General features: G+C 38.2%; 3 protein-coding genes and 2 pseudogenes across 5 annotated transcripts; 2 read left to right on the forward strand and 3 right to left on the reverse strand.

The window, feature by feature from the left end:
• The first annotated feature begins 3520 nt into the window (after positions 1–3520).
• On the forward strand, positions 3521–6249 carry LOC140830242 (uncharacterized; annotated as a pseudogene).
• Positions 6250–7387: 1138 nt separating this feature from the next.
• LOC140831010 (DEAD-box ATP-dependent RNA helicase 45-like) lies at positions 7388–11418 on the reverse strand. The gene is made up of 2 exons (XM_073194676.1): positions 11232–11418; positions 7388–11026 (listed from the first exon to the last, which is right to left on the reverse strand). Exon 2 carries the CDS (start codon positions 10956–10958, stop codon positions 7626–7628), a length of 3333 nt encoding a protein of 1110 aa, XP_073050777.1. The 5' UTR covers positions 10959–11026; positions 11232–11418; the 3' UTR covers positions 7388–7625.
• A 2292-nt stretch (positions 11419–13710) lies between these two features.
• LOC140830243 (uncharacterized) lies at positions 13711–14466 on the reverse strand. The gene has a single exon (XM_073193525.1). It carries the CDS (start codon positions 14464–14466, stop codon positions 13711–13713), a length of 756 nt encoding a protein of 251 aa, XP_073049626.1.
• Positions 14467–17386: 2920 nt separating this feature from the next.
• LOC140830244 (sugar transport protein 10-like) lies at positions 17387–19128 on the reverse strand (annotated as a pseudogene).
• Positions 19129–20077: 949 nt separating this feature from the next.
• LOC140831012 (polypyrimidine tract-binding protein homolog 3-like) lies at positions 20078–24997 on the forward strand. Of its 3 annotated transcripts, none has more exons than XM_073194679.1 (15): positions 20078–20224; positions 20335–20468; positions 20736–20807; positions 20896–20972; positions 21078–21159; positions 22240–22363; positions 22672–22736; positions 22812–22861; positions 22971–23012; positions 23104–23140; positions 23259–23295; positions 23377–23390; positions 23802–23909; positions 24143–24286; positions 24463–24997. In XM_073194679.1, exons 2-15 carry the CDS (start codon positions 20412–20414, stop codon positions 24850–24852), a joined length of 1299 nt encoding a protein of 432 aa, XP_073050780.1. In that variant the 5' UTR covers positions 20078–20224; positions 20335–20411; the 3' UTR covers positions 24853–24997. The 3 variants fall into 3 exon arrangements, with proteins under 3 accessions (XP_073050780.1, XP_073050779.1, XP_073050778.1); XM_073194678.1 differs by having other exon boundaries at positions 20081–20269; XM_073194677.1 differs by having other exon boundaries at positions 20082–20269; positions 20370–20468.
• The last annotated feature ends 247 nt before the right edge of the window (positions 24998–25244 follow it).

Consider the following 25244-nt stretch of genomic DNA (forward strand, 5'->3'; position numbering starts at 1 on the left):
AGGTCAGCCATGACAAGCTTAAGGCGGTTGGTCATTGTTTTGGTGAGAATCTTATACCTCACGTTGCAAAGACTGATTGGCCTGAACTGTGTAATAAACTCCGGATTAGGAACCTTAGGTATCAATGATATGAGGGTATCGTTGGTGCCCGCAGGCATCTCTCCAGAGTCGAAGTAGTGAAGAGAAAATTCGCAGATGGAATTCCCAACTATGTGCCACATTTTCTGATAAAAGCCGGCAGGTATGCCATCTGGGCCTGGGGCCTTAAAGGGTGACATGCCAAAAAGGGCCCTCTTTATTTCTTCTGGTAGGAATGAAGCATTTAAGGCCTGGGAGTGGGCTTCTGATAGATTTGGAAACCATCCTCCCCCACATTCATTAGCTTCCTGAGTAGGATTTGGGCCGAAGAGAGATTTGTAGAAATCCTGAACCTGGTTTCTAAGCTGCTCCTTCTCAGTGATCCAGTTACCGTTCTCCTCCTTGAGTGCCTCAATCTTATTTCTGCTTCTTCGTACCATAGTGGAGGCATGGTAGAATTTGGTATTTCTATCGCCAGAGACTATCCAGTCCTCCCTAGACTTTTGGTACCATAGTAGCTCTTCTTGTTCTAGTACTTTGTCGAGCTCTCTTCGAAGTTTAGCCTCCAGTTTAAGGATTCTATGTCTAGGATGGTGCCCCAGAATTCTTTGCACTCCATCGATCCTTGCTATTAGTTCCCTCTTCCGTTTGTGGATATTTCCAAAAGATGCGGAGTTCCAATTTGTCAGGACATTGGCCAAAGAAGTAACATTGTCTTTTAGCGTCCGCTGGTCTTGCCATTCGTTCTGAATTATATTCTGGAAGTCGCTATGGGTAAGCCAGGCAGCCTGGAAACGAAAAGGGCCTTTACACCTGTGTCTCTTGTCCCCATGAAGTTTGACTACCAGTGGGGCATGATCAGATTGGATGATGGGAAGATGCATCACCTGAGCCTCTGGGAACATTTCTCTCCACTCTATGGTGCACACGCCCCTGTCCAGACGAGCTCCTTTGAAGGTATTACTATTATTACCTCTCATCCAAGTGAATCGTGAACCAGTAAATCCAAGATCGAGAAGTCCTTGATTAAACATCCAATCAGTAAAGCCCGCACATCTACGGTAGGCCACCCCTCCAGTTGTACTGACTTCATGCTCAGTGATTACCGAGTTAAAGTCGCCTAATGATATCCAGGGTCCCTCTATGTTAAGATTCTCTCTTGACAGATCATTCCAGAGCCGCTTTCTAAGTGTGGCGTTGGGGCTCCCATACACAATAGAAAGGAGCCAAGGTATCGATGCTCCAGTTTCGACTCTTACCAGAACAAAGTGTGGATGGGAGTAGATGATCTTTACTCCCAAATCATCTTTCCAAAAGAGCCATATGCCCCCACTAAATCCCACCGCTTCAACTCTTAACCAATTATCATAGCCCATCTTGTTGCATATATCATCGGCCTGAGATCCTGATACACGTGGTTCAAGCAAGCCAAGCACACTTGGATTGAATTTTCTAATTATATCTTTGAGGACGCGGTTCAGTTCTTTAGAAGCCGCACCCTGGCAATTCCACACCATCAAGTTCATATCGACGCTATACAGAGGAAGGAGTCTCACCACATTATATGCAGCTAATCCACGAGCCAGGATCGGCAGATATTAAGCTTGAAGGGATCGGGCTTCCCCCATCCACGTCTCTCTGACGATGTCGTCGTCTTTGTCCTCCACTTCATTGTCCATGCACATATCATCGCCCATATTGCCAGATGTTAAGGGAGGGTCTTGGTGGTGCTCGAACCCACTAGCTTCTTCCCATAAAGAGTTATATTCCCAAGCTCCTCGGCCTGGGGCGTTATTTATCACCTCCCTAACTATGTGCTTACCTCCTTGTGATCCTCGAACGAGAACATGTTCTTCTTCTGCAGCTGCTTGTTTTGGCCCATTCTGGTATCGAACCCGACCTTTATTCATTTCTGAGCTTCTTCCCTGCTGCTCTTTCTGTGTGGATTGGATGCCAGTATTATCATTCCTTTGGGCCTCTTTATAATTCATTTGGATATTGGGCCTTTTACCTTTGCCAACTGGATTAGTAGACCTGGGTAGAAATTCCTCTGGCTTATTGGGCCCATCCTCATTTTGGTCCATATCAAGGTTGTTTCCTTCCCTTAGCACGTCAAATCTTGAGGATCTCATGCGGTTATAAGTAGTATGTGCATTCTCCGAATCTTTCCTTGTGTCCAGCTTTCCATATTTTTCCAAGTTTCCACTTTTAAACTTTCCATTTTGACGAGAGGATCTCGCTACCATCATCCACGGCCCAAATGTCTCAGTAATTTCTGCTGGGATTTGCACTTTCCTATTATGACCAGAAATGTTACCTCTGTGTTCTGCTCGTTCTTCCCTCGCCTGCTCCATCGGTCCTCCACCATTTTTCGACGTCTCGCCGGAGACGCAATCTCCTATAGCATGTCCGTATACTCCGCATTTGAAACAGATTAGATGGATACCTTCATACTCAATCCTTCGAACTTTTCGTCGTAACATGAACTTCGCCAGTAGCGGTTTGCTAATGTCCACTTCCACACAAATTCTAGCAAATTTGCCTCTTGAAACTAGGCTAGTTGCCTGATCAACTCTGATGGGTCTTCCAATCTTGCTGCCGATCTTCATGAGGAAGTCCTTATCGTAATATTCTATTGGAAGGCAGGGAAAGCGCACCCAAACTAATACTTTTTCTGTAGTATCCGAGACCGGATCGAAATTGGGGTACCATTCCTTAACGATCAGATAGTGGTCCATGACCATCCACGGTCCTTCGTATTTAGCGTGTTCATAGTCATCCAGAGATGCGAATCTAACAATATAGTACTCGTTTTCCAATGCTACTAAGTCAATTGGAGCCTTGGGCTTCCACAGACTCTTGATGCGTCGGAATAGATAATTATACCCAATTGTCCTGCCCATCACCTTGACGATTAATGTTTGCCTCCATGGCTTTCGGAGCCTGATCTTTTCTTCTTGAGAAAGCTTGATAACCGGGCACTTGTCATCCTCTCCATTGTCATCATAGAACTCGTCGTCCGACACAGTTTCGTCTTCCTTGTAATATCTTGATGGAGAATCTATTGCCTGAATCCCGAGGAGAGTATCCTTGAATGAGTTTCCAATTGGTGCATTCGTTATCAGGGTAGGGTCCTTCCCTTCCCCTTGATTTTCCTTCCAGGGGCCCTCCATAGTCACATCATCTTCTTCTAATTGTCGATCGCTCGTAGAAATCTTGTATTTTTTCTTGCTTCGTTCAAGTTGATCTTTTTCCTCTTGAGAGAGCATTTTACTGAAGTTGAAATAATTCTTGACAAAGATTAATTTCTATCTTCAGATGTAACTATTGTACAACTAGCCTCAGGGTTTATTTAGTTGCTGTTTTCAGGACTATTTCACAGACTATTTGATATGATTGTAAAATATTTGTTAAGTTTTACCGCTTCTGTAGCGGAGATAATATGGGTTTGTATGATTTACTTTGTCGTTGGGTTTAGAAGTTTTCGTGTATTATGATTTAATTCTAATCATGTTTTATTAAGTTTATTCCATGCTAGAATTGTTTAATGTAAAAGTTCCGCGTAAAGGTGCTACAGTAGATAACAAAAAAATGAATTTCTAGTCTTTTGTGTTGTAGATTGACCACACATTGTCGTAGATAAAAAAATTGTTCTAGAAGACTGTGATTTCTTTTCTTGTCGGATTAACAAAAAAAAAAAGAAAAACTACAAGATGTTAGTTTTTCTAGAAAAATATTTTTATTTAAATGCATCATAGATTTATGTTACATCTCTAATTTTTATTTATGAAACTATATAATCACTTCTGTTGTATTTTGATTTGATCAAGAATAAAAAAAAATTATAGCTGGAATCATTCCGGAGGCTTTAAATTTCCAACAACAACAAAAATTTATATGCTATATTTTGCAAAACAAGGAGAGAATTTTATGGTTTTCCTCTCTTGTAATTTTTTTATATGACAAGGGTGATTTCCGCTCATTTGCACTCGTTGTTCAAGAAGTGGTTGCAAGCTACGCGTCGATGGAAATAAATGGATAAAAAAAAAAGAGTGGCTATTTTATGCTAGAGTGGGTCTCGTGTGAGATCGTCTCACGGATCATACTCTGTGAGACGGACAACCCTAATCATATTCACAATAAAAAGTAATACTCTTAGCAAAAAAAAATAAGGCAAAAACTTGTGTGAGACGGTCTCATAGGTCGTATTTGTGAGACGGGTCTTTTATTTGGGTTATCCATGCAAAAGTATTATTTTTTATGCTAAAAGTATTACTTTTTATTATGAATATGTGTAGGGTTGACCCGTCTCACAGATTAAGATCCGTGAGACGATCTCACATGAGACCTACTCAAAAAATAATACTTTTTCATGGATGTCCCAAATAAGAGATTCGTCTCACAAATACGACTCGTGAGACCGTCTCACACAAGTTTTTGTCTTTCTGCTAACTATAACAACCAGAACTTGAGAAATAACTAGTAAATTGTGGGTAGATTGAATGTGATTTAATTTTGTGAATACGAGTCTTAAGGTTTGATCCATGTTCTGATCGAGCATAATTACTTTAATAACACATTACTTATCATTAACTAATAGTATCAACTTTTTGCTATTAGTTTTCATCTAACGTTTATTTAAATTCTACAAATGATTTAGGTTAGAAATAATTATGTTATCCATATAAAATGATTTATCATCTCTATACTGTACATCTTTCATCATCTCATCTCACGAGCCAAACGATACTTTATATAATTCAAAATAATTAATCAGAAATACTTTTTAAATGGGCACATAAATAGGTGTAATATTATGATATGAGCGCAGAATTATTAAAATACTAGTCCATATGCTTACCGAATTTTTATCTTTATAATGTAATTAGCACAAACATATATATTAAAGGGATATTTTCAGGGACACGGCGAAGCTACTTAATATAATATAATACGTGCAAGTTTTTGGCCAAACCTCTAAACTCATTTAATTTACTTAATCCATACAGTTAATAAAACCAATCCAAAGTCTCGAAGTTGTTCCAAGTGCAGAAATCTTTAGCTGTATCATGACTTGAAGTCTGGATCAGAATTGTTTCAAGAGGGTGAAAAGGGACGTTTTACTAGATATCATTTCTAGACGTGTTGGGTGCACCCTCGCATCCATGGCATCTACCTGTATTGATCTCCGCGGAACAGCCGGAGAAAAAAGGCTTGTAGAAAAATTTATGTTACGACGCCTGGCCCTCGACATCAACCATGAAACAGCAAGTTTCAAGTGTTTGTATACCTTCGCTTTTCCATTGATTTTGTACGAGGTAGGAAGAAGTGAAGTACATCAACAACAAATGACTTCTGAGTGCACACCGCTAGATTTGTCTTTATGGTCATTTCCAAGTGATTTCACTTGACTAGTGGACATATAATACAAAGGGCCATTGCATTTTTTCAAAAGTTGTAGCTGGCATGCCCGCAAGAAACGACTTAGACACTTCTGACGAGGTTTTAACAGGTTCTTGTGCTATCCCTTTTCACTGGACTTGCTGGGCATTGGATGTTCTGGAACATCTGATCATGCTTTTGATCAAAATTTAGGTATCATGGATGACGACGCAGCGAACTCACTATTCGCTGCTTTCCCCGGATACAATAAAAGATGAGGCATATGCAATAATATTGCACAAAATATACGGCTAAGCTGGATTCTATGGAGTACGAGGACAGGAAGGGCTGTAAGCATATCGATCTGGAAACCCCAATCCATCTGCAGGAATAACCCTTTCGTTTATGAAGATTCTTCTCTTTGTTTTGGTTGTATTGTACCTGCAGAGGACAGTTCATGAATAATGCATAAGCTAACCGAATTCGATATAATGGTAAAATGTGAACTGCTGATAGAACAAGGATGCATAACATGGAAGAAAATTAGCCTAGTTATGAAGGACTTTGATGGGTCACATCTCAATGGCCAGCAAAGTATCAGAGAATTGAATCAAGTTCCCATTTGCTCCCGCACCATCAACCGTGGCAAAGTGGAAAAGGGGTATCAGCATTTTCAGAACCAGAAAATATAACATATATTAAAGTTTGACCGAAGGAATTAATATCTAATTTACTGTCCGCAACGGTTGTCATTGCATCAGTCCTTGGCATTTGCTCATGCTTGTGGCACACTATTGTAGCCTATTTTAAGTTTGTTAACAAAAGAGCTAGGCTTCAACTGTACAAACAATTAATGTACTGCGCAAATGTCTCTGAGAAGCAAAACAATGAAGGATGCTAATAGGAAACGCCTATGTGTTCCAGGTAAATTATGTCCTTCTAGGTTAAGTTTATGTTTGCACCTGCTGAGATACGCCATGTATAGAATAAACTATTGAATTTATGTTTAAATGTGATGTATCTCACCGGGAGTAAAATGAATTTGGAATGTTCATCTATTGCCAAATCCCAAGAACAAGAAACTTGCAGAATAAAATTTGTCATATGAGATCTAGTTTCTGCCTATTGATGGCAATTATATGGTTTAAGGTTACAACTTCATCCGGATAGTTGATTTGAATCTTTCTTTATACCTTGCCTCTATTTGTGAAGTATCAAATCAAGTCTTCAATATATCTTTGTTCATTCAAACAAAAATAGTGAAATTTAACCTTTGTACCAAATCATAGGTCGATTTGACAAGGAAAAAAATGATGGTTTTGATAGAAAACACCCCTTGAACTTTCATTTGTACCTTCAAATATGTACTCATGAAAGATACCTCAACTTTGAAAAAGAATAAAAATACAACTGGTAATGAAATGCAACTGTTTTACAACCAGTGTCTTAAGAAACTGTATTGAGGTCTCTAGCCAAATAAATGTTTTATGCCAGACTGGTCTTATTAAATTCATTTTCAACAATTTAAGTATTTCACAGGTTTGCAATTCATTCGCATGCTTCATCTACAACTGCTTTTGGCGGTTCGAACTTCTTTGAATGGTATTTACCAATTTAAACAGTGAATCAGAAAAAAACTGTAATATCTAGGACTCCGTATGTCTGCAATATCATATTCTTAAATCGATATGAATAATATTTCCAACGCTAAACCAATCAAGCTGGAAGATAATTTACCTGTGGCACCAGCGATTACTGACCATCCGGAGTACATACATAGTAGTAAGCCAGCAAAGTAAATGCAAACAAGACCAAGGAAAATAAACTTAACCGCAGACCTCCAATAAGGTTCCATTTCCAAGAAAGAAATCAAAAAAATATCCAAGTTTCTTACCAGAAAACAGATTGATTAGAGTCAGCAGTCAAATTATAGATCCCAGAAAATTCATTGCATAAGAAACAACAGCAGAGTTTTAAAATTCAGAAAAGGGAAGAAAAAGATTGCCAAAATACAAGAAAATAAGGAATTCTTACAACAAATAATCTAAATTTCTGTAATTGGAGCTAAAGTACAAATGGGCAACTAATGACACCAATAAGTCTCAATTAAAAAATCCCAATGGAAAAAAGAAATCTGTCAGCATCTGGGCCAGCAAAACTTGCTCTTAGACAACAGAATATCGGCCCGGTTGTGCTGCTCCTGGAAGCGATAATCCATGAGACGTGATATCCTCCAAAGCACGCTTGAGTTCTGCTTTTGCCCTCTTGACAGATTGTTCAGTAGGGCCTTCAATGAACAAGTAGAGTTTTCTATCCCCTGGTCCAGCAACCTTGCCTGGAGGAAAGAATTGCCCTCTCGTGGTAATAGCAGCCCCGGTCCATTCAGAGATTGGGCCCAGAGTTTCCTTGTGTGTCACCTTCCATCGAGCATTTTGAGGAAAATCATTTATCTCCAACTCTGCTTCATAGTGTTCAGGCATGGCATCAGCCTGAATCTTCGCAAGGTTATGCTGTAAGTTCATGGCAGCTGCCAGAGCAGCTGCCCTAGCTGCCGCATCATTGCTGGTAACAGGCAGTCCAGTCCCCTGGACCACTGCTGATACGCCAGGAATAGCCAAACCAAGAACACCAGGCAACCCACCATTTGAAGTGAGCTGAGGCGCTGAGATAGGTGTTGGGGATGGAGCAGCATTAGCTTTGGTAGCAGCGGCAAAAGCAGCAGCCTGGGCAAGGACAGTTTGGTGAGAAATGTCGCCACCTGCTTTTCTTACTCCTCCATCTTCATCTTCTGAATCTGATTTATCTTCCTCAAATCCATATTCTTTTGCCTGTGCTTTCTTCGCAGCTTTCCTCACTTCATCCTCCTCTTCATTGAACTTAAAACCGCTGCCACCATAACCAGTTCCATGGGCTCGCTCAAGCCCCTGATTAATCTTTGCCATAAACCCATTCGCAAGCACTTTAAGATCATCAGGAACACTTTGTTCAGATAATTCAAGGGCTTTTACGAGATCCGGTGCATATCTTGCGTCTTCCTCAGATATAAATGTTATAGCACAACCTCTTCTACCAGCCCGTCCTGTTCTACCAACACGATGAACATAGTCTTCGTAATGATTAGGAACATCAAAGTTAATAACTAGTTCAAGCTCCTTCACATCTAAACCTCTAGCAGCAATACTTGTAGCAACCAATACATTGCACACGTTACTTTTAAAATCACCAATAGTGGATTCACGATCTGTCTGATCCTTTGCCCCATGAAGTGAGAGACACGGATACCCAGATCTAATCAAATCCTTAAACAAAGCATCACATTTGTCTTGTGTATGGACAAATATTAATATCTTTCCTTTCTCGTACCATTCTCCAAGTAATTCTAGCAGCCTAAGGAACCTTTCACTTTCAGGTCTCACCTCAACAAGTTGGGTTATATCCTTGTTGACAACACTTCTCCCACCTACCTGTAGTTCGACAGGTTTATTCAACACTTTGCGTGCCAAAATTTCAACCTGACGCGGGAAAGTGGCAGAAAAAAGCACGGTTTGACGATCTGGTGGTGTATTTTGGACAATTCTTGTAATCTGAGGTTCAAAACCCATATCAAACATTCGGTCAGCTTCATCCATGACCAGGTAAGTGACACGGCGCAAATTTGTAATCTTACCACCACTGGTGCATAGAATGTCGATCATTCTACCAGGAGTACAAACAACGATCTCAGCGCCTCGTTTCAAGTCACTAATTTGCTGGGCTACCCCAGAACCTCCATATACAGGCACGCAGCTGAGAACCATCACCTTTGCAAACTTCTTGATATCACTGTGGATTTGTTGTACAAGCTCTCTTGTGGGAGCCATAATGAGCCCAATTGGCCCATCTCCAGGCATCAATGGAGATTGGTCCTTGATATGTCTCAACATTGGCAGAACAAATGCTAGCGTTTTGCCAGAGCCTGTTTTAGCAATACCAATGCAATCTCGCCCACTCATTATAATAGGCAAGGCCTGAGCTTGAATAGGCATTGGCTTTTCATAATTCAGTTTCTTAATGGTATCCAGTATTTTATTTGATAACCCTGTCTGATGCCAATTCTTAACGGGTTTTGGGACATCCTTCCCATGTATCCTCAGTTCTAGTTCTTTCCTATATGCTGCGACCTCTTCGGAAGTCATCCTGTTAATTTCCTTCACTTCAATATAAAAATTCTTCCGAAAGGGAGGATAATCAATTTTTGAATGGTCAACTATAGAAAGCTTCTCAACTTTAGTCTTCTTCACCCGTTTCATGAATTCTTCATCATCTTCATCTTCTTGAGGATCTTCGTCATATTTGAGATCTCCATAATCCGAATCAGAATCTTCTCCAGGAATTATTCTTCCCATAGTCTTAGTCATACCTTTTTTAGATTGAACAGAGTTTTGTTTTTCAGTTGTTTGAGCCACATCAGGACCCAAGTTGTTGGAATACTCCCCTGCATTGTGTAGCCTCTCAACTTCTGGTAACACCGTAGAGTTCATAAAAGCATCTAATGGATCAATTTCATCATCCTCGGCAGCATGATCATTATCACTCAGCAATGCAGGTATGGACACATTCTCATTATCAGTGGACATCTCATTGGAATCCTCCATAACATGCTTGACAGTTTCATCCTCATCAATTGCTGATTTTTCCTCAGGGGCTGCTTCTTCGTCATCAGATTCCCCTTCAAGGGTCCATGTTTTTCCAGACAAGGGTTCATCTGTATTGACTGATCCTTCAAGTTTTTGCACCTCAAGTTCCTCCTTTCTTCTTAACTCCTGCCATTCCTGTACTCTCCTTCTCCGTTTCTCCATCTCTTCATCCAGTCTCTTCTGTTCTTCAGCAAGATCTTCTTCCCGAGAGTTTCCTTTAGTGATTACTGACTCTTCATGGCTTTCTTTCCGTTGGCCATTGTCTTGACTGTCATCCCTATGCTGGTTCTGCTTGTTACTCACTTCATCATCTCTCTTTTTGTAATCTTCCTCTTTCCTGCGCCGTTTTCCATGGTCCCTATCATCATCACTACTGCTGTACAACCTAGAAATTTCATAGTTTTTATCCTTTTCATTGTATTTGTCCCTCTCCCTTTTCTTCTCCCTCCCCCTTCTCTCCCTCTGCTTCTCACTTTCTCTTCCCCTTTCTCTTGTCCTATCTCTATCCCTATCCCTATCCCTAACTTTCTCCCTCTCTCTGTCTAACTCCAACTCTTCAGCATCCTTTTCTCTGCCTCTGGACTTGCCTCGAGCTCTGTCATCGTTACGACTCCTCTTCATCCTCTCATGGTCCTTCTCACCATGCTTATCCTTGTGAGTTTCTCTGTCCCTGTACTTACTTAAATCACTCTTTTCTTTCTCATGCCGGCCCCTATTCCTGTCTTTCTCAGAACTTCGATCTTTTCTCTCACGATTATTTTTCTTCGTTTCTTCCTTTTCAAAAGCATCCCTCCTGGATTTACGTGGTTTCCGCTCTTCCATTGGATCGATCTTCAAACAACTAATCAATTCCTGACTTCAAATTCAAGTCTTAAACGCAGAACAGGATCCTGTAAAACATTATCACGCAACATAAAATAAAATAGAAAAATTCGAGTCACAAGACACACAAAAACAAAGAATTGAATAATAAATGAATCGTAAGGCGTGTGTTTGATAGGGTGGGTGCGCGAGCGCATCAAGTATTATTAAGACCAAAACATAGTGTTTTTCCAGAAAATATGCAAAGAATTCGGGTGTATAAGGAGCCCAAACCTGATTTAGACTTCTTTATTGAGAAATTTTGGGAACCCTAGAGTGGTATCATTGGATTGAGAAGGCTCTGTTCCCTTTTGCCCTACCGGCCGGTTGGGTTGGGGCTCATCTCATTTCCCGTGAATTTTTATATGTTCTCCTTTTCAATTTTCCTAACTCAGAAACGTAACTACTGTACTAAACCTCCAACCAAGAATAAATATAAATAATCGATTAAGGCGGTAAAAAATATCGAATTTTCGATATAATATATCGAAGTTATTGTATCGAAAAATATCAAATTTATCGAAATTTTTTGTATGCCGAAATTTTCGGTACAGTATGATACCGATATCAAAATATCTGATACAGCAATGATATGGAATTTGAAATTATTGGTATATATCGAAATAATATATATAAATTAAAAATTATATAATATTTTTAAATAATAAAGTTAAATTTTTAAAAAATATAAGTATTTTTTTTGGTATAAAACAATATATAGCAATAGTGTACTAAAATAAAGAATTTAACTTTTGTTTGGACTCATCATATTGGAATAATCCAAATCAAGGTTCAGTGAATCAACTGGACTCATTTGAGAATTTAAACTGTTGAGAAGTCGTATCTTTATCGCATTACCTTACAACTAGCTAGAGAATAGTATGATGGGCTTCGACTTGTTAAAGAGCTGACGTGTTTCGGAAATCACAGGACCTCAGACATTGTTGCAAAGATAGTGGATGAACAAGTCGCATATGTTGTGGTTGAAGTTTATTAGTGTTCATTGATGTGTTGGATCTCCAGACACATGTTGTGGTTGGTGTTTATTGTCCTGATTTGTTTTGTATATATCTTTCCTGGTCTGTTTGACTATCTTGAGAGATTTGTTTAGTAATGGTGATCATTGCCTTGGAATTACAAGAGAATGAATTTTTTTATATACTTTCGGTATGACAATATTTTACCGATATTGTACCGAAACTTTAGCATATCGAATTTTCTGTTCCGAAAAGTCGGTATGGTAATAGTATCATTTTTCTCATACCGGTATTTTGGGTACGATATATGCATCCAAAATTTCAGTACGAACCACCTCTAACTAGACGTATACATATTTCCAACTAGACCTTGCTAGGGACCGGGTTGGACCTAGACCCGGACCGTGCCGATGGTCAATGCTCCGATTAATTGGGTCAACAGATTTGATCCATAACCTTGACAGAAACCGATTAAAGGCTGCCCTGTCATAGTTTTGGGATCTAAAACCCGTCGGCAATAAATGTTTATGGATGGAGGTGGGCAGATCTCTCCCCTCATTCCAAATATCTTTCATCGAGTTCTTTCTCTCCTCTTATAGCATTTGGATGCTTAATTCTATAATATTTGTAAGGTATTTGTTTTTTTTTTGTTTTTTGTATTAAGAGAGTGTGTGTTCTTTTTGAAAATTCAATAACTGATTGTACAACATAAATATTATAGTAAATTCTTTTCATCTTATTCATGGTTTTTACCCTATAGTTTTTAGGGGGTTTTCATGTAAATATCGTTCATCCAGTTTTATAATTTATTTTTATATTATTATCTCAGGTTGCCGCACGTGAGACCAACGAGCTTTGGTTTAAAATTTTTTAAAATTCTGAGTATGCTCTATGATTGCAGCCTAGACTGATCTTCCACATCAGAATTTTTTTTTAAGGTGAGATAATTATTTCCAGTCTACTAAATTTTTGTGACATAATGACAGGCATGTACGAGATAACAAAGTTCAATTGAAGCAATTTTATGTTGTGGAAAATAAAGATACAGGCAGTTTTAAGAAAGGAGAATTTCTTGGCGGTTATTGGAGATAGACCGGTGGAAAATACGGATGATGGAAAGTGCAATGAGATGAATGATAATGATGTTGCCAATTTACATTTGACTATAGCAGACGAAGTACTATCAAGTATCTCTGAGATAACAAAAGTTATTTGTGATACTCTGACAAAGATATACGAGGTCGGGTCACTACACAACAAGATTTCTTACAGAGAAGTCTTTATACTCTTTGGATGGCGGAATCCTAATTGATAACCTATCATATCAACTCACTAAATATTCTATTTGCACAACTCACTTATAAAGCATAAAATAAAGGAAAATGAACGTGCAGAACTTCTACTTCAAAGTCTACCAGATTCATATTATCAACTTAACCAACAATATTCTTATGGGCTCTCTAAAATTCAATGATGTCTTAACTGAGTTTCTCGGAGAAGAAAGCCGGTGCAAGAATATGGAAGATATGTTGGTAACTTCGATGCATACAGAGGCTTTACCGATGATAAGAGAAAGATTTATGGAGCGTGACTCCAGTTGGAGCCAAAGACAAGATAGATCAAATTCGAGAAATAAGCAGAAAAGTGTTTACTGCTTTAAATGTGGAGGTAAAAGGAGCATCAAGAAATAGTGTACGAGTATCGAGAAGAGTTCTCAAGAAAATGTGGTTAGTACTTCAGGCGGTGGTGGAATTGGGAAAAATATTAATCTTTTTCCCAATTCTATTTCTATTGAAATTTAAAAATTTCTTCTTATTGATCTTTCCTTGATTTCTCTTGGAACTTTCAGGAAGGTTTTCTACTTGATTCACACCATCATTTTTTAAAGAAAATGTACCATCTCTTTTGAGACTTTCGGTCTCAATTTGGATCCCTTGAAGAAGTTCATCCAAAGAAATTGAATTTTTCTTATGCTTTAATTTCTTTTGGTAATCCTTCCATGAAGGCGGAAGTTTACCGATGATGGTGGAAACTTGAAACGTTTCAGAAATGGGTTCACCCGCATCGGCACACTCGGTGGCTATATTGTTTAATTCATTCACTTGATCTATAACATTACGTGTATCCACCATCTTGAATTCAATGTACTTGTTAACCAGAAATGATTTATTACCAGCATATTCATTGACATACCTGCGTTTGATTGCGTTCCACAGTTCCACGTCAGTCTTGTGGATGTGAAACACATTGAACAGTGTATTGTTGAGTGACTGCAATATCGTAAATCGACACATAAAATCATCGGCTTTCCATTTCTTTACTTTCTCTGCAGAATCCTCATTTGATTCAGATGGTTCCCCCGGGTATGGATCAGTCAATACATAGAATACCTTTGCAATGGTTAAAAGGCATTCCATCTTAAAACTCCAACGCTTGTAATTCAGGCCATTCAACTTTTCCAATTTTTCTCCATCATTGAGTTGCACTTTCATCGGAACAGATTTAATTGTAATTAATACCTTTAAAATTGTTGTATAAATATTTATGAAAAATAAAGTAGGCAATGAAATTTGTATATATATTAGGCACATCAAATCTGATGCTATCTTTAAGGGCCTGTTTGGTATGAATGATTGGAGGTAGATTGTGGTGTAATCACGTGTTTGTCTGGTTTTTGGGAGCAGCCTTCATAACATGGGGCCCGTGACAACACCGCTGTAGCAATGGGAAAATCCATCCCGGAATGGGCCAAGTATTATTAATCCTAATTTGTAAAGTTGAAATGATAGAGCAAAAAAATGACCTTATTAACCTTTGCCCTACCAATAAATCTCACCACCTCTCCTTTATCCAAGACAGCCGACGCCAAACAAAAAGTAACCGACAAGAAATATCGTAGAAACTATGCGATTCGGTCATCGGTGTTCAACCAAGATTTGATCTTACACTTGTTGAAGGTAAAACTCCGTTTCTCTGCTCGGTCGTCGGTGTGCCACTACTAAGGTTTAATGCTTTATTTTTGGAAGGTAAATTGCATTTTGTTCGCCATCAATCTTGTATTTGTCGTCAAAAATATGTTTGTTAATTTCGTTGATAATGACTTTTTTTCGCTAGAGTGCGATTTTCACGAGATATATCGGATATAGCTTGCAATACATCACAACGTTTCTTACAAGGCTTACGGTCACTGTCAGCAGTAGCTTTCGGACTTGATGAGGACACATTACGGTGCGAGGAAGAAGTTTCATCAGACGTTGTTTCCAAATAACTCTGAAATGCTTCCTCGGCCTCTTTCCTGGTCTCATAGCCTTTGAAACAAGCCCCAGGGAATCTGTAAACTTCGGAGTTTGCTTCACACCACTTGTCGTATACACCAGCTTTTCTTCCAATAAAAACAACGTATGTTTTAGGCTGCATGCAAAGATGGTTCGTCACAAACCCGCGAAGAGTTAATAATATATGTAAGTGCAACTAAATGAGTTCAACCACCGACCAGTTAAAAAAAAGGATACACATTGAAGATATTCTTTACATAATAACAAACAGACATAAGTAGCCAAAGAAGGACACTAGTACATTTCACTTTACATTGAGGATAAACATGGGCAAGGTATTTTAGTGGAATCTGACCTATCCGTGGGTCTGCTCAATATCGTCGTAACCGAAGATAATACACCAAAAAAAAAAAACAACTACAAGCAGGTATGAACATCAAATCCGCAAATCTAAAAGATTTAATTAAAATTGAGAAATTGGAAGACTACAATTTACAACACATCACCATGTCTTTGTTCACTTAGGTTAACAAAGTTGCTGGTAATCTTCACGGACGCTATTTTGAAAACCGGTCAAGACGTGGAAATCATTCGAATCCCCAGTGAAGGAACCTAAAGAAAACGACGCACAACAAAGAATTCGTGAAACAAGAAAAAATTAATCGTCAATAAAATGAAAACTGTAATTGGGGGAATAAAAATGAAATTTATGTATGCACAGCAAAGTTTACCACTTCGTCTGCAACAAAGTCACCTTCTCAGTCCATATATTTCGCCGAACCCACAGTGACTAAATGAATTTTGGGGAAGAGAGTGTTCCACCGACACCGGACGTAAAGGCGAGAAGCTGGTTTGACGAAGCAAATGCCGCGGCTCAGATTTGTACGTCAGATTTGCACGTGAAATATTTTTAACTTTTTATCCATCTCCAAAAAATTGTACCAAACAAGAAGCAAAATTGTCTCAAGTTAGTAGGGGTATTTTGGTCAAGGGAATAAAATTTACCTACTTAATCCATCATTTTAAATTCGTACCAAACACAATGTTAGTAATCCGACAACACTACAAATCCTTACATCTCATCTTTTAATCACTCTGAAAATTAATCATTGACTTATCTCATCACACGTACCAAACGTACCCTAAAGGTATTAATTCTTCCCACAAAAGATGCAAATGGTTCACAAAGAATTAACCTCCCAGGATACAAAACCTATAATCACCACAATTCGAAGTTTGCACTCCCTCGAATTTTCAGAGCAAGAGTTTTCAAGTATTTATCAAAGTTGAATGCATATCTCTTTCTTTCTGTGAAGAACGTTCCTTTATTTATGCAAAGAAGATGCAATTTAAAATATTAGTTATGAAAGGTTGTCATGATTCACAAAGGGCCAAAAGACACCTTCACATGACAAAGATGTAACCTCTCACAATGCATCTCTTCTATTCAAATTTAAATTTTAAACCGTTTCATTATTATTTAATTTACTTCTTATATTATTATATTGTATTAAAATATAACATTTCTATGGCTCTTGGCATGTGAACCTACTTTAATTATTATTGCTTGGATATTTGGTTATTATTAAGCGCTAGGTTGATGATTGCTTGATTGATGATTGGATGAGCTATGAACATGACTTGTGTGGCCAAAGATCTATGATGGTATGCTTGGGCTACAGGAGTTATCGTATCGACCTTGGTGTATATCGGCCCGTGTATTGAATCAAGACAGAGTCTGTAGTATGCCGGAGTCCTCCGGCTGTTTAGCTGGTGGTCGTATCATGGCATAGATGACTTGGGCCAACACAAAAAAGAGATGATGGAGACACATTCGATAAAATGTTTCTGATTTCCACAGAATATATGTATTTTATGTACTGGTTTAAGATGAATGATTCGGCAGGTAAAATTGAAAGGGAAGGTGGAGGCATTTATGAAGTATTTTTCGTCATATTAAATATTTAAAAGTTTATATAATTTTGGTAAAGCTTCTATTTAATATACATATGGTTGCTGCGCAAAAAGACGAGCTTGTTGAGTTTTAGAGACAATAGGTTCTATAGATATAGATGATGAGCAATGAAGCGAAAGAGAGAGTTTCTCAAACGTACAAAAGATACGTTGTTTTTTTAATCTATACATTCTGGTTATTATAACTAGTACTTGGAAAGTGATGCTCAAGACCTACAGCATCATCTGGGATGTACTTTCTCCAGAACCAATGAGACTTCCAAACTCTATTCATTTCTTCGAATGGTCATGTTCTTCGTCTCCGGCACGAACAGATACACGAAAATCGTCATCAGCATCACCCATCCAGCAAAGAAGTAGAAGAGACCGAACTTCAAGTGACAAATCATTGTCAAGAAAATTTGTCCAATGATAAATGTGAAAAACATGTTAATAAACACATTGATCGATTGCCCAGCTGATCGGATTTCCAGTGGAAAAATCTCGCTAGGAACAAGCCACCCCAATGGACCCCAAGACCAAGCAAAACCAGCGACATAAACACATATCAACGCCAATGTCAGGTTTCCCATTTCTTTGCTGAAAACCCTTCACCTGAAACCCCGAAAACCGAGTCAATCAGCGATCCAAGGGCGATTTGACAGATGATCATTTGTATTCCACCTTCCAAGAACAGGACCCTTCTCCCGAACTTGTCGACTGTGAATATTTACACGACCGTGGCGAACACATTTACCAGGCCTGCCACAACTGCAGATATGAGCACCGCGTCATTCCCGAATCCCAGTGTCTTGAAAAGAACAGGCGCGTAGAACATGATGATGTTGATGCCGGTGATCTGTTGGAAGAATGGAAGCAAGTGATTAATTGTGGCATGTATTTTCTTTCCGTTATTTGCTTCCATGGTTGCTCCACATTCTTTGATGCTTCACTTGCTTCCACAAGATCACTGCACTCTAGGTCTACATTTGTTGTGCCGCGAATCTTCTGCAACATTTATCGTGCCTCCTCTTTCTTGCCCCTTTCAATGAGGGAATTAGGAGTGTCAGGCAAGCAAAGAGCACCAATCGTCATGATCACAGCAGGAACAACAGCCAAAGCAAGAGAAACCCGCCATCAATTGTGCTTCATCTTCGCCGTCCCTTAGTTAACAAGATTTGCCGCAAAAATGCCGATCGTTGTGACCATCTAGAAGCCAATGTTGAGGGCTCCTCTTAGTTTTGGAGGCTCCATTTCCGAGAGGTAAACAGGTACGGACTGGTTAGCATAACCAATGCCGACACCTTGCAATATACGGCCGATGATGAGCATCTTAACATCGACAGCAGCACTATTGAGTATGGCCCCAGACAGGAAGACTAGACCTCCAACGGTCATCGAAATCTTGCGGCCAAATGCTCGGGTTGTCGCGGAGGCGAAGAAGGAAGCAATTAGTGCAGCCAAGTACAGCGAAGAAGTGAATAAGGTAAGCAAGTGATTCTCGAAACTACAATACTGATTATTGTTCTTCCCTGGAGAGTGTTGCTTTGCGTACACTCCAGGGAAAAACTTTTTCAAGAACTCATCCATGGACGTAACTCCTCCAGCAAATTCATCCCACAATCAACATGATTATTTTTACATTTCTGCCAAAATATTTGAACAAACATACGTAACGTAAAATGAGACAAACCTGAGATGCCTATATCATAACCGAAAATCAGGCCACCCGTCGCCGCAACCAAGCAGGCGATGACCACAAAAGGCGTCACACGGGCTTCATAATTCGCCCCGCTTCCGGACCCGATTTCGATACCTCCTACTGCCATCTTAACTTGATCAACTCACTAATTTTTCTGAGTTACTCTGTATTCTCACCTCTAATTGATATACAAACGCTGAATAACTAATGAAACCTCAATTAAAAAGACATTATTTATCCGACCCTTGAATACATTTTGTCGAAGTTACGTTAATTTACACCTCCAGTTAAAAGTTGGTTGCGTTTAGAATTAACAATCTAAAAATCATATGACATGTAAACGACTTAATGTAAGAAGATGATCATTTGGGAATCAATTCATCACATTTATTCAGCAGGCCTAGACAACATTGCATGTGCTTTTGTTACTTGAATGGATTTCTTGGTTACAACTACACGAGTCCATGACCATGAAGTGGTTTTTTGGGATATCACGTCGCAAATAAATTAAACCTAACATTTAGATATAACACAAAAAATTAACTCATGAAATTTGTTAGAAGAATCTCCAACCCAACCCAACTCATGAAAATATTATTTTTATGTTAAAAATATTAAATTTTATTTTATGTATCGACCGAATTGACATATTTGACGAATAAAGATCAATGATACAGTCACGAGCGGAGCCAGGAATCCGATTATACCCATGCTAGAATTTTAAACTCTAAATTTTTTTAATATTTTAAATTGATCTACCCGGGCTAATATCAAATTTATCCAAAATTATAAAAAAAATTACATATAAAATTTTTAAATTTTTTTTGGAAAAACAACTGAGTGCCTCCGCCCCTGGATCATAGAAGACCTACTATAGGCAAAATATATCATGTGCGTGCATTCTTATCCATGTTTACTTGATCATATTATTTATATTATATAAATCAAATCATTGAATTTAAATTACAATATTATTCTTAATAAATAATATTATTAATATTTTATTTATTATTAAAAAAACAAATATTTTATTTCTTTTTAATTATATTATATTATATATTTTCTATATTATTATCTTATCTAGAAAGATTATTTTGCTTCAACCAAAGGAAGATCACAACTTGATTTTCTTTTTTAAGACAGTGATCGTGTGAAGAGTGACTATTAAAAAAACATAAATTAAGACAAGTAGTTTGGTTTCGGTACTAAACTTTATCTGAAGTACAGCGTGGACAGAGAGAGATTACTGTATGTCGAATGAACGCAAACCCTAGCTCCCGACTCTTCAAACCGTGGTGCTTCGTTGCTGTCGTTTTTCCGGCACTAATGATTCTGCACCGCTATGGGATTTTCAGCTGCTAAAATGTATTGTGTATAGATTGCAATCAATTTTTAATTTTGAAAAAATCTGTTGAATTGATGAATTGCAGGTGAAGGGTGTGCTGATTGATCGGTTTGATGTCAGTTTAAATTAGGTAAGGTTGGTTTTGGTTCAAGCTAGTTTGTAATGGCCGAACCCTCAAAAGTCATCCATGTCCGCAATGTGGGGCATGAGATTTCCGAGGTATGGTATCTCAATCTAACTATGAATATGTGAATTCCGCTATTGGGTTTTATAGTTAGCTGGTGATATGTGTTTTCAGAATGTTCATCTCTGTTTAATGTCGTCGTGATAAGAATCTGAAATTACGTTCACTGATTTTCTTTTCGGAAGTTTAATTGTCACAGGCGCGTTCACTCACACACTTACATGTACTATTTATACCACAAGCTGCAGAATAGTTCTAGGTTCGGTCCCTGTTACCATTTCATTTGTTTCATTTTTTCCCAGAATGATTTGCTCCAGATCTTCCAACCATTTGGCGTTATAACCAAGCTTGTGATGCTTCGAGCCAAAAACCAAGTGTGTTTCTTTTTAAAGTTTTAAAGGAGCTATACGCGCATGGCTGAAAGTATATTTCATCATATTTTTGTTTTTACCCAAATGGCAGGCTCTACTTCAAATGCAAGATATCCCTTCTGCGGTAAATTCAATACAATACTACACAAATGTTCAGCCAAGCATAAGGTATCCGATAGATTGATTATGTCTCTCCATTCAATTCATCTTCTTGTTCAAAACGCTCCTATTGTTTTGGTATCCACTTGGTCTATGAGTTCTTGTTGTCCGTAGGGGTAGAAATGTTTATATTCAATTCTCATCACACCAAGAGCTAACAACTATGGATCAGAATTCTCAACCACGAGGAGATGAGGTGACTATTTCGTAAATTTTGACATTTTTTCTTCAACTTCTTGGATACATATATTTCTTTTACCTATTTTGAATTGTCTGAGTTAATGTTACTCTGTAAAGTTTTCGTCGTCATATTAATTAGAGATTATATGCACTAACATTATGTAGGTGCTACTTGCTAGGAATCGTCATTTAGCTTAGAGCATTGTTTTTTTCTATGAAGTTGTTTAATTAGCATATATTTCATAAACATGTCCGTAGTTGACCTTTTATATAATTTACGGGATATGATTAACTAATATTATTGGGTAGTTGCAACACCCGCCAGGTTTAATATGATTACTGATACTTTCCTTCTTAAGAATCACAATTACTAGTGACATTTTTTTTGCGAAATAACTAATTTATTCTTCAATCTTCATCATTAGGAATTAGGATATTATCAAGTAGAGAAGATTGATGAGTCAAAAGATATTTATATTCCAAAATATATTTGTCTCTTCTTTCTTCACTTTTTCTTTCCTTTTTTTGGGTTTTACTTATCTATTCATTTTTTCCTAGTATCCACATGTAACCCCTACTCTGCCCAAACCCTCCAATCCCATTGCTGCACCTATCTACGGCTACCATCAGTAACAAAGACTCGGAGTCAAAAACAGTAAATCACGCCTCTTGGTTTCTTGGTTCCTGTCAATACAAAGGTGTCCATTTTCATAAAACTCCTGTGTGCCCTGTGCATCTCAAAAAATGTCTGTGCTGACTTTTATTTTTACCATCTCTGTTTTCAATTATTTATGGGTGCTAAGTATTACAATTGAAAGTACAAGGGTGGTAATTACCTACTCTCGGGGAGGGTGAATTTTGTTATACCCTATAGGCTATAATTAGTTGCAACTTCTCTTTTAACTTGTTTATTAGTTTGCTTATTTCTTCATGCTTGATTTATCTTTTTATATCCTTGCCTGTCTCTCTTTCTGTATTCTATCCTATTCATTTCCTTCTCTTCTATCTCTTCTGTCTCGATGCTGGTCTGCTGTTGGGCTCTTCTGTCTATTGTGTCCTATGCTGGTCTGCTGTTGGGCTCTTTCTGGATGATCAGCCTAATCGAATTCTCTTAGTTACAATACATCACATGCTATATCCTATTACTGTGGAAGTGCTGCATCAGGTGTTTTCTCCTCATGGATTTGTCGAGAAGATCGTCACGTTTCAGAAGTCGGCTGGTCAGCATCTTCATAGTTTCTCTCTTTTCTCGCTTTCTGAATTCTAATCTTGTTAGGCATTAAGAATTTCCTATGTTAGTATCTCCAGGTTTTGAGGAAACTTTTAAGCATAATGATTGAATTCTCACTCATCTCACTCTTTTATATGGAATGAGTTTTATCTGGATTGTGATTTGTGAATGTCTGTTGTTTCTTTATTAATCATGAGATTATGCTGCCTCTACAAATTGCATTTTTAATGCACAGGATTGCTTATTATTTTATAGTTTCTGACTGATATTGGATAATCCTACCTGCATAATATATAGGTTTCCAAGCTCTAGTTCAATATCAATCAAACCAGAATGCTATTACTGCAAGAAACTCTCTCCAGGTATATTGGGTGTATAATATTTATATTGTTATTTATATGAGATGAAGTCAGCATGTCTCTTGCAACTATCAACAGGGACGAAATATATATGATGGTTGCTGTCAATTGGACATTCAGTACTCAAAGTGAGTTTTAAACATTATACGGTTTACGTGCACGCGTTTGTTGATGTGTATGCTTCCACAACTTGTGTTGTTGCTATATCGGTATCTTATTAGCTCTTCTTTGTTCTAGCCTTGAAGAGTTGCAAGTGAACTATAATAATGATCGTTCTCGGTAGGTTGGTGAGTTTTCTTAATGTCATTTTCTCTCCTCGAGATTTGTTCTGTATTTGATGAGGTGCTACTGTGTTCTCTTCTCCATGTAGAGATTTCACAAATCCATCTTTGCCTTCAGAACAAAAGGTCAAGTCCACTCAAGAAAAAGCCATTCTTCTGCCATATTACTGTTTATATTATTTACTTTTTATCCATGGTTCTGTTTTGTGAATGGATTTTCTACTTTTGTTTCATTTTGCTACAGCCTGGGTATGGAGATGGAGGCCTATATGCCCTTCCAGGTTTCTAATTAACTTCTGAAAAACCCGTCACTTTTTTGTTTCTTACTGTTTCTAACTTCTCTCTTTTTTTTCCCTTTTCAGTTGGATTTCCACAGGTGGGGGTTATATGCTGATAAATTTAGAATTGAAGCTATGTGATTGCCTATCAGAGCCTTGCAGCAGCACCATTCTCGTGTTCCTTTTAAAAAATTTCATGATATTGCATAATCTGTTTTAATCCATTGAGTTTTCTGTATGTAAGCATCTTTTCCAACCAAATGGAAAGTGGTACGGATAAAGCATGGTCATGATGTATTTATGCAATGTTGTGCTTGTCTGTCTGAATGATTTACTTCGCCGCTGTTCGCAAGTGCTTGCATGAAGGAGTGATGGCTTATTGTACTTGCTTGTTTAAGCTTTGATATCTTATTATTTATGATTCTGGTTGGCTCCAGAATTACATGTGAAATATTTGGAGAAGACACTGAAAATGTTTGTGTTGGATCTCTTGTTGTCCTAATTTTTAGATGGGTACTGCTGCTGTCATTGCTGCTGCATTTGGAGGCAGTTTGCCTCCAGGTATCAGTGGTACAAATGATAGGTGCACGGTTCTTGTATCTAATTTGAACCCTGATGTGAGTCTCTCTCTCTCTCTCTCTCTCTCTCTCTCTCTCTCTCTCTCTCTCTCTCTCTCTCTCTTTCACACACACATAAAGATTTGCGTGCCAATTACAAGCTGCTGTCAGCATTGCTCCGATCTAATTTAAAAAAGAAAAGTGTAGCACGTCTGCTGCCAAATTTTTTAGTAGGACTCTTGAACATCAGGACTTCTTTTGTTCAATACATCATTTTAATTTCTTTTGTGCAGACAATTGACGAGGACAAGCTTTTTAATTTATTCTCGCTGTATGGCAACATTATCAGAATCAAACTTCTTCGAAATAAGCCAGATCATGCATTAGTCCAAATGAGTGATGGCTTTCAGGCTGAATTGGCTGTGCATTTTCTGAAGGTCCAGTAAATTGCTCTTGAAGTTAATGTATTGTTAGATTGCTTAATGATGCACTATTTCTCGCTCGAAACTATGTCGACCTTTAGTTTTCATGCATGGAAATAGTAGGAAATACTGAAAATGTGTGGCTTTCCTGATTTCAACTGCTGTCGATCTTACATTTGCTCTTCATATAGGGTGCTATGTTGTTTGGAAAGCGCTTAGAGGTGAATTTTTCCAAGCATTCAAACATTACAACTGGAGCTGATACCCATGAATACTCCAGTTCTAACCTCAACCGTTACAATCGCAACGCAGTTAAAAACTACCGGTATTGTTGTTCGCCAACCAAAATGATCCACATCTCCACTATTCCTCAGGATATTACTGAAGAAGAAATAGTGGCCCATTTGGAGGACTGTGGAACAATAGTTAGTGTGAAACTCTTTGAAATGAAAGGAAAGAAACAGGTTCTCGTCCTTTTTGAAAATGAAGAGCAGGCTACAGAAGCTCTTGTGTGCAAGCATGCCACATCACTTGGTGGTTCGACCGTACGAATCTCCTTCTCTCAGCTGCAAACCATTTGAATCACTTCGTTGTTGTTAGACAGTAAATTTACATTCCATGTGTACTGCTCGGACATTTTGTTTCTTTCATCTGGGATCCTTGTCAGCTGCAGATATGTTTTCTTTGTGTAATAAAATTTTCATGTGTACAAACTTGAGGCAGAAAGGAAGATCGATAGCACTGCACTGATGACCAAATATTAATGACGGATCTCCAAATTTAATTAGATAAAAATAGCAGATAGGGTGTGATTAACCATTTGTGAAATGTAAATAACGCTCCCAGATCTACCGTAGCAAACTGAAGTAGCACTACGTACTTTGTCACCCACCTATCCATAGATAGTTTGGTCAATCGGCCGGCCGTTTTTTGTTTTATTTGCAAGATTTTACTATAGGGTGGGTAACATCTT

The sequence above is a fragment of the Primulina eburnea genome, chromosome 4, assembly GCF_022965805.1.
Source record: "Primulina eburnea isolate SZY01 chromosome 4, ASM2296580v1, whole genome shotgun sequence".
NCBI lineage: Eukaryota > Viridiplantae > Streptophyta > Magnoliopsida > Lamiales > Gesneriaceae > Primulina > Primulina eburnea.